At 34.8% G+C, this 17,217-nt stretch overlaps 1 protein-coding gene across 1 annotated transcript in view; it reads right to left on the bottom strand.

The window, feature by feature from the left end:
- The window catches only part of LOC145260684 (haloacid dehalogenase-like hydrolase domain-containing 5), a 98,786-nt gene that overhangs the window by 50,513 nt on the left and 31,056 nt on the right, over window positions 1–17,217 (bottom strand). The window contains exons 2-3 of the mRNA XM_080119069.1: window positions 9,619–9,825; window positions 708–911 (exon numbers count right to left, since the gene is read on the bottom strand). Of these exons, the coding sequence (XP_079975195.1) occupies window positions 708–911; window positions 9,619–9,825 (411 nt within the window). The remainder of the gene's footprint in view (window positions 1–707; window positions 912–9,618; window positions 9,826–17,217) is intronic.

Raw genomic sequence — 17,217 nt, 5'->3', positions numbered from 1 at the left:
AAAAAGGTGGTAGGCAGGCTCGAACCCGTACCTCAAAGTAGGAAAAAAAAAAAAAAAAAAAAAAAAAAATCGACCTCCTTGTAGAAAACTGGTCAGTCGACGGTGCAGGAATTAATGTTTTTTAGCCAATTTTTCAATATTTGTCGTCCGAGACATTGAGTATCAAAATAATACAGATCTCATGAAAAGCCCTCACCTTTGTCATACATTTAAACAGACGGGTGATGACTTTCGAAAATATCAGCGAAAAAAGCGATTCCTCTCTGTAGAAAAGTGCCCAGTTGAGGGTGAAGGAATTAAGGTTTTTGGCCAATTTTTCGATATTTGTCGTCCGAAGAGTAAAGCTTCAAAACGATATCGATCTTGTGTAAATTTGTCGCCTGTCAAAAGTTTTAGGCAGACATACAAACATACATTTAAACAGACAGGTGAGATTTATATGTTAAGAGCTTATCCAACAAGGAAGGATGTTCGTTCACGACAAAAGCAAAAAAATTTTTTTATCGCAAGCGGCAGCACAGTCCCAAACAATTTTGTCCATACAACCCGACATCATCCTGAACAACTTAGTCAATTTGAATCCAAACACCTCCGAAGATTCTGCACAACATGATTCTGAGCAACTCCGTCGATTCTAACCCGAACACCTCCAAATAATCCAAATTATCAATCCTCATCTCAAGAATACAGAAATATAAAACACTTACGGCAACATGACGACGATGATGGTCAACCATATCAAGCATAGGAAATGTCTGTCGAAGAGTTTCTATTGTGGTAATTTTTGTAAATCCAAGGTTCTTGGCAATTTCTAAGACGGGCCCTTGACCAGAAACCAGAACGTGCTTGTGATGAAATTGATGAAACATTTTCAATGGACTATGAGACATGACGACCTGCTCCGGTTCCACCTGTAGAAAACAATATTGAAACAGAATGATAAAGTCCGTTATACAACATGTCCAATACATAAAGAACTAGTGTGCCGCCAGGTTATAAAATACGGAGAAATATTTTAATGCAGATTTCTTATTTAATATAAACAGAAATACAGTAGGTATTAAACGTTAAATTCCTTTTAAAAAAATTAAATAAAACGGAAAGAAACTAAGACATGCGCATGTGAATATTATGTTTTTTTTTTTTTCTAAATAGTTCACTTTTTGTAAAGTAAGAAAAATACTCAAGCCGAGATCAAAATCAAAAGCTAAAAGACAGGGAGTCAAGGACGATAACCATAAGACCAGATTGCCACAATCTTTAAAAAGTGTTTTCAAACCTACTTATTAACATAAGGAAGCTGTCATGTTTCACGATCACGCATGTGCAGTCATGAAACAGTTGACAAACAGATAAAAATCCGATGACCACCAAGTACCAATTTTTAAATTTTGACCTTTTAGTAGTCCTTTTTTCCAGATGAAAACCAATTATAAAGTTTTTCACATGTCTGAATACCCTTTGTAGCAAATTTAAAGTTTGTAGATAAAAAATTTGTTGAGTATATAGGTTGAGAAGTGTCCTCATACACACACACACATTCTCACTTTTATAGATAAGTTTCTTTTTTCAACAGGTTGCACAGTGATGCCAATACATTTCCAACCTCTTCCCTGATTACCTCAAGTATTTCATGGGATAGGCATCCCGAACATATAATTTTCCCTCCACACACAAGACTTACATTTATTTAGAAAGAAATAATTGTTTTTCTTTTTTTCAAGCAACAAAATAGTTAGGATTAGCCCCTTCCCTTATTTAGGGTTTGATTTAGCGGTTTTACTAAATATGTACGATCAAATCATTCCCAATCATTGTACAACTGACTGCTCCTGCTGTTTGTCATATAGAAACAATGTGTAAAGTTGCTTGAATTAGCAGCAGCCAAATCAAACAATTAGTTGTACCGGCTTTTGATCGTACATAAGGGTTTAATAAAATTGTACGACTAATTATGTACGATTATTTGCTCCTGCTGATTTTTTACTACTAAAATAACTTTTATAAAAACTTGCTACTGGATTTGTCAGCGCAAAATATCATGAAAATAAACAATAAAAAACAACAAAATATCATAAAAATAAACAATAAAATGAATTAACTCACAAATTTCAATCAAGAGGTTATTTTTGCAAATATATTTTTAGATTCATATAAAAAGTATTCACAATTTTTTTTTATATTTTTTCCAATTCTGTGTGCTACTTTCATTCTGTTGCTTTTTTTAATATTCTTTCTTAAGCCAGAAAGTAAACAAAATAGAAATACAACTATTTGTCTTGCAAAATATTTCAAATTTTGTTATAAATTTTCGTTTCAAAGTTTTAGAATATAGTTTGTGTTTAAAAAAAAAAAAAAAAAAAAAAAAAAAAAAATCAAAGTTAAAGAAAAAAGTCACTTCAGTTTAAAATTTAGTTTGAATCTTTTTACTCCAGTTTAATTAAAAAAAAAAAAAACAAACACAAAAAAACTAGCAGTAGTCGATAATATAAATTAAAAAATGTTTGAGAAAACTTTAAAAAATGATTTCCTTTGCTTTTTAGGGGAGGTCAATGTGCACTGCTTGTCCAACCTGCAAAGGGTGTTTATTCCGAAAGCCGTTTTCAACATGGAGAGGTTCGGAGTGGTAATTCTGAAAGGCATTTTCTTATTTTCAACCTCCCCACGAGTTTCTGAATAAACACCTTTTGCAAGTTGGACAAGCAGCGCACATTGACCGTTTTTCTTTCTTTTTTTTTTTTTTGAGAAATGAATCAGAGTTGCGTTATCATAAAACGGAACTTTATGCAATATTATTTAAAGAAAAAAAAAAAGAAAAAACTGAAAATAATTTTTTAAAAATAGTTATTTACTTGCCTCCCCACGAGAGCAGTTAGACACTAATGTTTTAAATGTGGGGAAAAATAGTTCTCCCAAAAGAGGCACATGGGTTTGGGAAACATTGCTTCAGTCTTCGGGGATTTATTCTACTTTTTTAAAAAGATTTTCTAATGTTACATTGCTATTGAGTTACAAAATTCAAATTAAAAAAAAAAAAAAAAAAGTCACCTGTAAAATTTAATTAAAAAAAAAAAATAAAACTCTCGCCTGAAAGATATAATTGACTAAATTCGTTTTGTTTTTATTTCAATAATAAAGAAATAAACTTGTTTATTTATTTTACAAAGATTAAAAAAAAAAGTGGCCCACTGGGTTGAAAAAAAAAAAAAAAGTGGCCCACTGGGTTGAAAAAAAAAAAAAAAAAAGTGGCCCACTGGGTTGAAAAAAAAAAAAAAGTTTCAATCTTTAAGAATTTGCCAAAAGTAATCGCGACTGTGACTAAGTTGTTTTATTGTTTGTTTTAATAACATTTTTTTGCGCTGACAGACTTAGTAGATCGCTCGTGTAAGAGGGATTATTTAATAAAAATCAGGAGTTTTCTTAGGTAAAATATCTTTTTAGGTATAGACTTAAAAACATATTTGCCAAAAATAACCTTTCAAAACTTCTGAGTAAATTCGTTTTATTGTTTATTACAAGATTGGGTATGTGTACAGTTTAATCAAGACATTAAAAAATGAAAATATCGAAAAAAAGGTTAAATTGTACGTATCCGTTTTGAACTGAAGATCTCCGTAAAAAAATTTAACTTAATTTGATCGAGTAGTTTTTTTTTTTTTTTTTTTACAGCGGAAAAACATGTTTTTATGACAGCATGTTGAAGGCAGACATCTTGGATTTTTTTAAATTTTTGTTTGGATTTTAGAAATGCCATAGGGAGATAACTCCAGTTAAAGTGCCGACACTCCCTCCCCATCTTTAATACTAGCTTTTCTTCCTAAAAATCGAACCTTTTACTCGGTATCATAAATTGTTTTTTCGCTGTAGAAAAAAAAAAAAAAAAAAAAAATTAAAAATACTTGATAAAATTAAGTGAATTTTTTTTTCCGGAGAACTTCATTCCATAATGGATACATACAATTTAAAATTTTTTCCGATATTTTCATTTTTTAATGTCTTTATTAAACTGTACAGGTACCTAAGATTTTTTTATGATATTTTACGCTGACGGACCCTGTTGATTGCCTGCGTCGAAGTGGCTTTAATCAGCAGCAGTGTCAATTTAGTTGTACAATGATCGTACATCATTTTTAGTCGTACATATTTAGTAAAACCCTTGATTTGGTTGCTTTTCTTTTCCGGCATAATCTAATGCTGATGAATCCAGTAATTTTAGTTAAAGTTTTTATGCCTCAAGTTCTTTATAGTCTCAAATATTTATTCGTGGTGTTTGGTTTTGTTTTTGAATTCTTCAGAACATGATAGAAATTAAAAAAAAAAAAAAAAAAAAAAAATCACTGTTTGGTATATTTAATTATATTTAAGGGTTAGAAGCCGGTATCTTCAGACAGCCTGATTTGATAATGCCAAAACAAATATTCAACACATTCAAATATATTTATGGAGATTATATTATTAGTAGCAATAGTAGAACTATATTAGTAGTAGTAAAATTATAGTAATAACATTAGTAACAGAATTATATTAGTAGTAATAGCAAAATATCATTAATAGAATTATATTAGTAATAGCATTATAGCATTTTAATTACTTTATTGTATTAGTAGTAGTAGTTGTATATTATTCTCTATTTTTTCTTATATCCTATCTCTTCTATATCAACATAACGGCTTTTCCCTCTTAAAAAAAAAAAAAAGCATAGTAATAATAGCAAAATTATATCAGTAATAGCATTATATTAATAGTAGAATTATATTAGTAACAGTAGCATATTATTAGTAATAGTAGCATTATAGTATTTTAATTACTTTATTATATTAGTAGTAGTAGTTGTATATTATTCTCTATTTCTTATATCTTTCTATCTGTCTTCTATATCAATAACATGATAACGGCTTTTCTCTCTTAAAAAAAAAAAAAAAAAAAATAGCATAGTAAATGCAGAAAAAAAAAATAGCATAGTAAACGCAGATGCCACATGCACATTAAATACTATCATTCCTTTTTAATCCACTACCGTATCTTCCTATATTCGTTCTGGCAAAATTAACTCTCCTACACAATGCACATACACAGAGGTGGTAGCTCGCTACTTACTCCTTAATTCATTCCTCCTTCCACTTTCCAATCATACACTGGGACAAATATTTCATTGTTACAACTACCGGTATTATTTACCTTTCTTCCTTCATGTTTTCCTCTTTAAACCACAACTTAATCTAGACGAATATAATAACTGGCCCCTTCACAATCTGTTTCGGACTTTTCTAGAAAATTCATTGGTTTCTTCCTTTTATTCCATTAATCCTTCATTTTTTTCAATTTCCAGTTTAACAGCGTTGGCTACCATTACTCTCCAATGCGAACAGCTATCCATATCCAAAAACAGCTCAACTTTTAACGACAATCCCGTCCAATCGATCAAGTTGTCCAAGGTGCATCTTGATAGTCCTTGTTCTTTCAATCATGGCATTCAATACAAGACGTTCTATGCCTCTTTGACGGTAAATCACATCCTTACATCATTCATAGACATTTATGCTGATGACACTACTATCTATGATAGCACATCTAAGACCGTAAATGACCAAGTTCTCTGATTCTCTTTCTGCATGTGGTACAATGAGGAAAGAGGTGACTTGTTACTTTTAATGCATCTAAAACCAAGATTTTATCATCAACGCTCTGATCCCCATCTGGCATCAATTGAAATGAATGGCTTGTCTTGGGGAGGCCTCAAGTTTTGACAAGCTTCTGGGCTTGACCTTTACTCCTGATCTTCAATGGAACACATGCATTAAATCCGTTGCCAAGGCCACTGGAAAAATGGTGGGATCCTTCTATCGATCCAGTAGATATCTCACTGCTGATGCAATTCTCTATCTATATAAGAGCCACGTATGTCCAAGGATGGAGTACTGTTGCCACATCTGGGCAGGAGCTGCTAGAAAGGAATTATCCTGCCTTGATAGAGTTCAAAATAGACTTCATAGCCTCGTAGGGGATGTCATTTTCTCTTCCCTGCAACCTCTTTCTCATAGAAGAGATATTGTGAGTTTATCTCTGCTTTATCGTTATTTTCATGGCAAGTGCTCGGCCGAGTTCCAATCTAGCCCCCCCCTCGCCAGACTTTCACAAGAAACACCCATCTAGCAGAAAATGCTATCACTAATTTCCCCCACTCTTTATCTGTGCCTAAACCTATACGTAGATTCCATGAACAAACCTACTTTCTTCGAAGTGCATGCCTGCGGAATTATCTTCAGTTTTCCTGCTTTCCAGCTGACTACAATATGGTTGTCTTCAAGTCTAACGTAAACAAGTTTTTGATGAACCGTTCATATAAGTTAACAGATTTACCAAATTATTAACGGTTACTATATTCTCCAATTTCTACCTGTACACTCTTTAACCCTTGTCGAGTGGCCTCTTGGCCTTGATAAGTGGTGATGCCTTTGTAAAAAAAAAAAATAAAAATAAAAAATTATCCTAAGAACATCATTTGTCTTTTCATAATAGTTTTCATCATCATTCCTTTAGTGCATCTAGATCTAGTCCATATTTCCTCGTTAGAAATGTGATCTTTCAAAACGATTCCCGAGCATTTGTTTTACAAACCAAATTTCTGCGCTATTAATGCGTTTCTGCATTTTGGGACAGATAATCCAACTTTCACAACCATATAAGATAAACACAACATATGCATTCAAAATACGTTGTCTAGCATGATGGCATCGGCACATAATACCGAGTTACGTTAAATAAATGCTTATTTACTCTAAACTAGACGTGACCTTATATCACCCCACGATCATCCTGTAGATGTAATCCATGATCCAGGGTAACTGAATTTATCCTCCTGAGTAACTGACACTGCTCCAATCGTTAAATCACATATAGGTATGACTTCTTTGCCAGATATCACTATACGAAAAGTCAAACCGATAACTGACCTCTCATTACTCCGTCTACTCAACGTATCAATTACTATTAGATAATAATTGTGTAGAAGCATTGTTATCTGTTTATCTATTTATCTATCTATTTAATATAATCATCTATCTGCCTAGCGAGGAGTACAACAGAGATTTGAATCGCCATGTTTTGACAGGTTGTCAAAGTTTGCACCAGAAAGTCTGCGATCAGGAACCAGACGCGACGTGTCATGGTTTGCGTTAGCATAGTGTTGAGCTTTGTTTTTTTTTTACCTGGAGGTCACCGCTTATCAAAGCACGGAAACCACTTGGGGATAAGGATTATTGCGTGTACAGTAATCAATGGGATAATATCGTAGTAATCGTTAATATTGGAGATCTGATAAAGTGTCTTACTTGTTTATGTTGGACTTGAAGACATCCAGGTTGTAGTCAGGTGGGAAACAGGCAAACGGAAGAGAGTTCCACAGGCGTGGATTACTAAGAAAGAAGCTTTGTTCATGGAATCTACATTTTGATTTAGGCACAGTTAAAAAGTGGGGAAAATTATTGACAGCGGTTTCAGCTAGATGGGTGTTTTTCGTGAAAGATTGGCGAGTTGGGTTAGAGATGCCAAGAAAGATGGATGGACTATACGGGTCTCCTCTCAGAACAAAGACATAGAAAATCCCACAAGCCGAGAATCCCTCGATCACTCCCTTCTGCTGTGACAAATACCTGGGAGTGAACAAAATATATAAAATCCTACGTCTTCATCTCGGTTTTGTGAAGCACCTTCATTAAAACAGGTTCAGCTCCCAAAGATGGTTGAAGAATACCCCAGAAGCGACTAACAGCAGAACAGGTATATCGTCCTGTGTATATGTTTATATGCAAGCACGCACCTATAAAACTAGACAAGTCACGGACGTTAACAGACATTTAGTGAGGACAACAGGCCGTTATACAAACACAACATACATATTAATACATATGTTAATACAAAATTTACATATATTAATACATAATTTGGGTTTGTATTACTGTACACAGATTCGAAAAAGTTGTCAAAAAACAAATATATAACAAATAAATGTTATCAAAGGCAAGGTAAGTTACTTTTCTACCAAACTGGATATGATTTTCGTGTTTTTATTCAATTTAACATGTTTATTCAGCTCGAAAAGCATACAGTGTTTACCGATGTATTGGAAAATTCAAGATGGCGGCCGATTCTCTCTTTAACACGGTAAGTTTGGAAAAAGGTGTAATAAATAAAAAACCAGTTAAAATACTGTTAAAAACTCGCCAATATATGTTACCGTGACATAGGTTGACATATATTCGGCGGGTTTTTAATAGTATTTTGTATAGTTTTTTATTTATAACACCTTTTCCCAAACTTACGGTGTTAAAGAGGGTGTGAGACGCCATCTTGAATTTTCGGATACATCGGTAAACACTGTATGCTTTTCGAGCTGAATAAATATGTTACATTGAATAAAAGCACGAAAAATATATCCAGTTTGGCAGAAAAGTAACTTATCTTGCCTTTGATAACATTTATTTGTTATATATTTGTTTTTTGACAACTTTTTCGAATCTATGTGTACAGTAATACAAACCCCATAATTTAAATACATTAATCAAGGAAATATAAGTACGATTTAAATAACAGTATACAAAAAAATAAGCTTTACACAAACTTTTAGACGTTATTGCTTTACCACCTTACCATTCAACATTAAATGTGCTTTGCATGGGTGCAAAACAGGAGAGTAGTTTTGCTGTAATGTGCATGGTCCGTGATCCGAGGAAGAAAGAAATAAACCAGATATAGAAGTAGGCTTATCGGCCTCTTGTTGGTTGGTTGGTTAGTTGTTTTTGTTTAACGGCATATCAACCCTTTTCAGGTTATTTAATGCCGAATCCAGTGATTTTGAAGAACAATTTTTTTTATAGAGTATATTTGTTTTTTTCACGTCGGTTTCTATTTAACCCATAGTTGGGACCCTAACAGGTACTACCACTCCGGGTCAGAGTGCACCTGGGAGCAATGGCAATTAAGGGGTGGCTCCACACTCCCCAAAGTCCGCAAGCTGGGGCCTAACCATCGGATATAGTTTAAGGTCATATCCAGGACCTCGGCCTCTTGTAGCAAATGGCATTGCCAGATTTAAAGGGCAATAATTGTGATTACCTTAAAGTGACAAGTTTGTGTTCGTGTGTTCGCTTGCGTGTGGAACTCCGTTCCAATATAATTGACCCATCATGACTTTGTATAAAATACCCGTCTATGCAATACATCGATTACTGTTTTACGAATAAGTGTTACACAAGCTTTCAGACATTATTGCGTTACTACTGCACTATTCCACAAATGTTTATTTTTCAATTAAAAGTTTATTAAATTTTCTTCATTTTTGGTATAAACACCTATTTTTGTTCGATAAGCACCACTAGGGTAAGATATATTATCGAAACAAGCTGAGCATGCGGGCTTCCCCTCCACAAGTAAAAAATTTACTTTTACTATGACTAATGTTTGTGCAAATTTTTTCTTTTTTAAATCCAAGGCAAGAAAAGTGCCAACAAATGAACATGAGTGATTTACTAGACTCAATCCCTTCTTTGTCGGGGGGGATCAATAAATTGTTTCAAGCAAATGATAAAAAAAAAAAGGAAATATTTAAAAATGACAAACCTGAACGTCGAGCCATTTTGACAATTGTTTGGCTTTTCCCTGCCTCAGCATATTGCCAGCATTTGTGACAAAAAGGACCGGGACCCTAAATTTCCCAGACTCATCTGTTAAGAGTTTGAACGCTTTTTTTGCAGAAGGCAGAACCTGCTTCCCTCGAACTATGACTCCGTCTATGTCGAACAGAATTCCAAACTTGGGCTTGTCGATCTACAAATGGAAAGAGGGGGGAAAAAATTTTTATAAAGAATAAGCAAAATAAAAAATAAATAATGAAATGAGGCACATAAGATGCAAATATTTTTTCGTGAATCAGAAGATTAGGTGACTCAAAGTTTGCAATAAACAGTGTCAGGGGAAAAAAAGTTGCATTAATTATTTTTTGATTTTGCATAAAAAATAATTAAACGTTTCACCATTTTGAATTTGTTTTTAGTATTATAAAATACTCACAGGGAGACCCGATGTTGCCCACAATGAATAATTACTGGTCCCAGGTAAGGCTTGGATAGAAGCAATAATTACAGAGAGGTGATGATGGCTAAGTGGTTAAAGATACTGACTTGCAACCTGGGTGTGTTTAGTTTTGAATCCAATTCTTTTTAAAGAAACACTTTCACTTAGGAATGTTAACAACCTTCATGTGGTCCCTTCCATAAGGACTCAATGTCTTTTTTAGAAATATATTAGAGAAACGAATGACAAAAATAATCATGTGATTGAGTTGAAATAAATTAATAATGCTTAACAACAACAAAGCAACAGTGGTAGGAAATGTTGATTTTACATATAGACTATTGATTGAGGTGACTCAACGTTCGTAATAAACAGTGTCAGGGGAAAAAAAGTTGCATTAATTTTTTTTTTTTTTTTTGCATAAAAAAAATAATTAAAACGTTTCACCATTTTGAATTTGTTTTTAGTATTATAAAATACTCACAGGGAGACCCGATGTTGCCCAGGAATGAATAATAATCAACAAATGTCTTACATTCCCATATTGTCATCGAAATCGGTAAAAATCACTGATTTTGCAATCCTCCCCACAGTTACTTAGTCCACAATACATTGTAGTCTACATTGCACTGTAGAGAATCTACTGCTGATTTTATAAAATCATTTTATATAATGGCTTGAATGTAAGTTTAAAATGCAAATATCAAGTCATATCAAATTAATTTTATATGCCTGGCCTTTCTGCTTGTGTAATGATAATGCCCTGAATTTAAGTTTAAAATGAAAAGTCAAGTATCATGGTTTAATTGTGCTCTACACAAAAACATTCATTCTGAACACGTCTTAGTCATATCAACGAATCTACTGTTGATTTTATATGACAAGCCTAAATCAAAATGCGGATTCCATGAACAAAGCTTCTTTCTTAGAACTGCACGCCTGTGGAACTGTTCCGTCTGCCTGCTTCCCACCGGACTACAACCTGGATGTGTTCAAGTCCAATGTTAACAAATTCCTAATGAACCGCCCCCTTAAGTAAACACTTCATCAAATCTCCACACTAACGTAATGTACTTGCAATAACCCTTATCCCTGAGTGGCTTCCGAGCCTTGATAAGTGGTGATCACTAAAAAAAAAAAAAGAAAAAGAAAGAAAAAAGAAAAAAAGAAAAAAAGCCTTTTGGATTGTGTGGCAATAAAATTTCTCAAATGCACTTGTGATGTTAGGCTGCATAAAGTGTTCACTTCGATACAAATTGCTGGTTCCTCCTTTTATTGGATTTTTTTAATTATCGAGACTTAAAGACATTCCGATACAAAACCAATCTAAGAATACTGCCAGATACATATAGTACATTTTGTGAAAAAAAAAAAAAAAAAAAAAAAAAAATCGGCCCAACCGTTTAGGTCCTCATAGGGAACTAACTCACAAAGTTCCTTTCATATAATAGTAGATAGGTAGATATTACTTTATGAAATATTTATTGATCTTGGAAAAAAAAAAAAAAATTCATCACTGTTTGCTATGGACTTAGAGTCACCTATTCTTCTGATTTACATTTTCATTTTTTTGGTTCTTGTCTAGAATTTCACTTATATTAAAAAACAAAAAGTAAAATCTCTAAGAGGCATGTACCTACGGTGAAAGGAAAATATTGTTTGCCATTTTTAAATATGAAAATCAAATTTTTATGGGTATCTGAGAAGAGACTGTTTCGCCTGCAATTTTGAAAATATATCTCAAAACATAGGGAGGATAACTGAACAATACTTCATATTTACTAGATTTATGTTGTAATGCCTATGAATTCCTATTAATCGCTTAAAAAGAACACGTATATCAAGTCTGTTGCTCGGGCCGCTGGGAAAATGGTAGGATCCTTCTACCGCTCCAGAAGATATCTCACTACTGATGCAATTCTCTATCTCTATAAAAGCCAAGTACGTCCAAAGATGGAGTACTGCTGCCATATCTGGGCTGGAGCTTCAAAAAACAGCCTATCTTGCCTTGACAAAGTACAAAACAGACTTCGTGGCTTAGTGGGGGATGCTCTCTTCTTTTCCCTGCAACCTCTCTCCCACAGAAGAGACGTTGCGAGCCTGTCTTTGTTTTATCGTTATTTCCATGGTAAGTGCTCGTTCGAGTTCCAATCCTTCATGATAAACACTCGTCTAGCTAAAACCACTGTCAGTAATTTTCCCCACTCTTTATCTGTGCCTAAATCAAAATGTAGATTCCATGAACATAGCTTTTTTTCTGAGAAGTGCACGCCTGTGGAATTCTCTTGCGTTTGCCAGTTTCCCACCTGACTACAACTTGGACGTCTTCAAGTTCAACATAAACAAATTCCTGATTAATCGCCCCCCCACTTTAAGTAAGACACTTTATCAAATCTCCAATACCAATTATTACTACAATATTATTCCATTGATTATTGTACACAAAATAACCCTTATCTCCGAGTGGCTTCCGGGCCTTGATAAATGGTGATCCCATGTAACAAAAAAAAAAAAAAAAAAAATTATTTTCTTTATAAAAATTAAACTAGTTGATCAATTTTGGATTTTTGGAATATTATATTTTCACTATGTCATGGGTACATACATCATACTGATTTTGATCAAGATTTTGGATTTTTAATATAGGGGGGGGGGGTTCTGGACAAGAACTCTTTTTTTTGGGGGGGGGGGATAATATATCCTTCCTTCAGAGATCAAAGATGTTCCATAACAAATGTAAAGGTTTTTTTTTTTTTCTTGGTGTTATCGGAAGAAGTATGGAATACGAACCCCAACGTACTTCAATGTGAAAATAAATAAAATGTTTTTTTTAAAATCCCTAAAAACAAACAAATAAATAAATAAATAAAAAAAATTAAATAAAAAAGACCACATTATGTCGTGTAGAGATAACATCACACAATCTGAAAAAGGTAAATAAATTAAAAAAAAAAAGTTATATCATTATTTGCAAAACTTTAAAGTTGTGTAATTGTGTTTTGTAAATCTAACTTATTTCACAAGCAAATACTCGTTTTTGCCGCTTCTATCCTATTGCGACAAAATTTCGGAAATCGTAAAACTGAATTTCACACGAAAACAATGGTATCTACGTATTCCTCGCATTTTTATGATTATATCCAGGGGCCAGGGCTCTAAATCACTCGCATTTGCGAGTGATTTTTCCAGTTGGCGACTAAAAATAAAAAAAAAACGCTTATCTTTTTGGCGACTGTTTTTTTTTTTTATTTACCGACAACTCTAATAGTGAATGAAAAATGTCTTTTCAACTTATATTTTCTTAAAATAAAACGAGCAGAGTCAAATTAGTAAAACAGTAATAGAATATACTTTTCTTTTTTTTTTAAAACGAAGGCTTTTGAGAAATATCTCTAAAATGAAATTGATCACGTGGTATTATTTCGCAAAACTTTGACAGCAGTCGGATTCTTTTGAAGTTTCAAAAAGAATATCATTGGAATTGGAATAACATTAGAACAACACATGCTAAGTGGTGGTTTGCGGTTAAGGTCTACAGAAAATTAAAAAAAAAAAAAAACAATTATTTTGCTATCTCTTAAATACAGCGTTATATTTAATTTAAGTTACTACTGCGGTAAGTCAATTTTTAAATTTTTTTTTTTCTTAACAAAATTGACATTCTATTAAAGTATTCAGCTAATGAAGCAAAAAAAAAAAAAACCCAAAAGAACCCATGAACTTTATAAAAAAAAAACAAAAAAAAACACGTGTTGATACTTCCTTCCATATCTTAAAAACTATTTGCTCCAATTTTGAATGTAATATTTGTTTATAACACACCCGAAATTCTAAGAAAATTAAGATTTTAAAGGCAAGTCCTGCGGTAGTGTATTATCGACATTCACCAACAAAAAACAATTGTCTTTCCGAAATTATCCGCAATTTTTACAAAATTCATTTTCATCTAATTTTAAATTGTCCGCGAAAGATTACTACACCTATGTAAGAAGTCACTTTAATACGCGTGTGCGCTCACATATGGCACACGAATAGCCTTGGTGTGCGCTCGGGCGTACCTTAATGAAAGCTGTAAAATGGCCGAAAATAGTCTGTGGGTTCAGCAGAGGCGCATATCCACTAGCGTAGTTAAGGGGGTGGGGGCGGGGATGCAGTCCCCCCAGCCATAGAGGGGTGACAAAATCCCCCTCGCACCCCCCCCCCCCAATTTTTTTCAGCCAAGCTAAGGTGCGACAATAGTCAGAAATAGAATTTATTTATATATTATGTAATTTTAAAGGTTTAATTTAAAACTTTTTTTAGAAAATAATAAACTCTTAAAAACATTACTTAGTCATTGAAAAATATTTTTTGCTGATTTTTATGGAAAACTTTTGTACTTTTGAAATCATTTGATGACATTTCATTTTTTTAACTGTGAAAAATGAGAAAGGATTATATATATATATATATATATATATATATATATATATATATATATTTTTATTACATTTTCACCCCAAACAAGGCACATTGCCACTTTGGTGTAGGGGGCTACTATCAGGGTAAACAACTACTGGGGTACTATGTAGGGATTTGGGCAGCAAGATGTTGGTTCACGTTGCACTTGAACTTATGCATGTCAGTACAGTTGGGGAAGCAGTGACCTGGAATGGAATTCCAAAGTCTAGCAGTTCTGGGGAAGAAACTACTGGAGTAGAAATATCTTTTACATCTAGGGATCTCTACAGTGTGGGGGTGGGATTTTGCAGCTTGTCGGGTCTGTCGAGGGTGTTCACGTCGTGGAGGCACAAGTGCTTGCAGTTCATCAGAGCATTCACCATTAAAATACTTGTAGAACAGGCAGAGGGATGCAACGTTTCGTCGATGGGACAGAGGCTGAAGCTTAGATGCCAGTTTAGGGCCTATCAGATTTGCGACTCTTTTGAACCCTGTCAAGGAGCGAGAGACTAGTAGCAGATGCACCAGCCCAAATATGACAGCAATACTCCATACATGGGTGAATGGTTGCCTTATAGAGGTACAGGATACTTTCGGGTGTTAGTAGTTTTCTAGCACGGTAGAGAGAGCCCACCTTCCTCGCAGCGGCCCTGGCAATGCCCTCGATGTAATTGTTCCAACTCATGTTTCCTGTGAACGTTAGGCCAAGGAGCTTGAAAGACGTACTCTCAGATAAAGAGTCGTTGTCCATTGCTATAGGTGGTAGAGAAGGTTTCTTGTAATTATTGAATGAAACTAGTTTAGTCTTGGCGGCATTGAATGTGACCATCCATTTTTGTCCCCATTGATTGGAGGTCATCCTCTAGTGTTTCTGCCATTACTTTAGATATATGTTCATTTGTTTTCCTGTCGTGCCTGCTATAGAGTGTGGTGTCATCAGCATATATACCCATCTCAGAGGCAATTTTGTCAGGGAGGTCATTTATGAATATCAGGAACAGTAGAGGTCCAAGGATAGATCCCTGGGGCACTCCCGCATTTATATCATATTGTTTAGATGTATGACAGTCGAGGACAATCTGGATTTTTCTCTTATCTAAGAAGGATTTAATTATGTTAAGTATTCTACCAGTGATACCGTATGATCTAATCTTCCTGAGGAGACCCTCATGCCATACCCTGTCAAAAGCCTTAGATATATCTAGAGCTACCACTCTGCCCTCCCCCGCTTTGTCCAGTGAATGGTATATACGTTCAGAGATTACAGTGAGGATGTCTGCTGTGGAACAGGCTTGTCTAAATCCATATTGTTGGTCAGTTAGAAGTTTAGCATCTGTAAGGTGATGGACTAGAGCATGGTTAATTAAGGTCTCAAATATTTTGGCAAAAAGTGGGAGGAGGCTAATGGGGCGATAATTTAATGGGTCAGTTCTTTCGCCAGAATTCTTGAATACTGGTACCACAGAAGCAGTTTTCCAACAGCCCGGAAAGCAAGATTCATTAAGGCATTTGTTGTAGAGTTTGGAGAGAACTGGAGCTACTTCGGCTGAGCACTTTTTTAATAGCACAGCTGGGATGAGATCGGATCCACATGCTTTTGAAGTGTCAAGGTTTTTTATGATAGCATGCACCTGAGCAGGGGTGATTTTCAGATCGTCTAGCGTGGCGTCTGTCCGCATAGGAAATTGAGGTAGGGGGTGGTTGGAAGGGTCCAGTGTGGAGTTTGAGGCAAACCGACTGGCAAGCATGTTAGCCTTTTCGGTTGCTGAGCAAACAACCTCGTGATTGTTGGTTAGTGGGGGAATTGTTGATTGCCCATTATTTACTACACTGTTGTAGATTTTCCAGAAGTCACGAGTTCCTAGTTTTTGTGCTTCGATGCGTTTTTTAGTGGTTTCCGTAAATTCCCTCTTAGCTGTCGCTATTTCTTTCTTAACGTTACTTCTAGCTTCTATGTACTTCTGTCTGTTTGAACTGGACTTATGTCGGTTAAACCTGCGGAATGCATGCTGCCTTTGAGCAATGGCAGTTGCGCAAGTCAAAGTAAACCATTGGGGAGAGTGGGGCTTGCTACAAAATTTCCGCATGGGAACATGTGCTTCAATTGCAGTTTTGAACCATTCAGTGGTCTCAGTTGCACACTGTTCAGCAGGAAGAGAAAAAATATTTCCCCATGGGGCGTCTCTGATAAGATCTCTGATGGCTTCCCAGTCAGCCTTTTTATAATATCTCGTTTTGAGCACTGGCTCTTCAGTTTTAGGTCTAGAGTTTAGGGCGATTTCAACCATTATCACTGCATGATCAGCGTTCCCAAGTGGGCTGTCGGCTTTCGTTACACAATCATCAGGAGCTGTGGTCAAAAACAGATCTAAAAGTGATGCGTGTTGTTCTTCCTGATCAGGGAAACGGGTTGGAAAAGTAACAATTTGTGATAGGGAGTGAGATATAGAGAAGCTATGAGTTGCGCTGCCCGCTGCATCTTTGTAAGTAGAGAATCCAAGCCAGTTTTTGTGATGGACATTAAAGTCGCCAAATACATGTACTTGGGCGCTAGTGTCGAAGGAGAGTGCTGTGTCTATGCTGTCAGATACTTTGTTTATTATGGTGCAGTCTTGGGTCGAGGGAGAGCGGTAGAGAAAGTAAAAGTAGCTAATGTTGTGTTGCATGATTAGTCTAAAGCACATAAAGGCTTGATCATCCGTTTCT

The sequence above is a fragment of the Euprymna scolopes genome, chromosome 36, assembly GCF_053919585.1.
Source record: "Euprymna scolopes isolate OS-2025 chromosome 36, ASM5391958v1, whole genome shotgun sequence".
In the NCBI taxonomy this organism is placed as follows: Eukaryota; Metazoa; Mollusca; class Cephalopoda; order Sepiida; family Sepiolidae; genus Euprymna; species Euprymna scolopes.
Note: the sequence above shows the minus strand (reverse complement) of the source record. Positions and strands in the feature narration are given on the sequence as shown.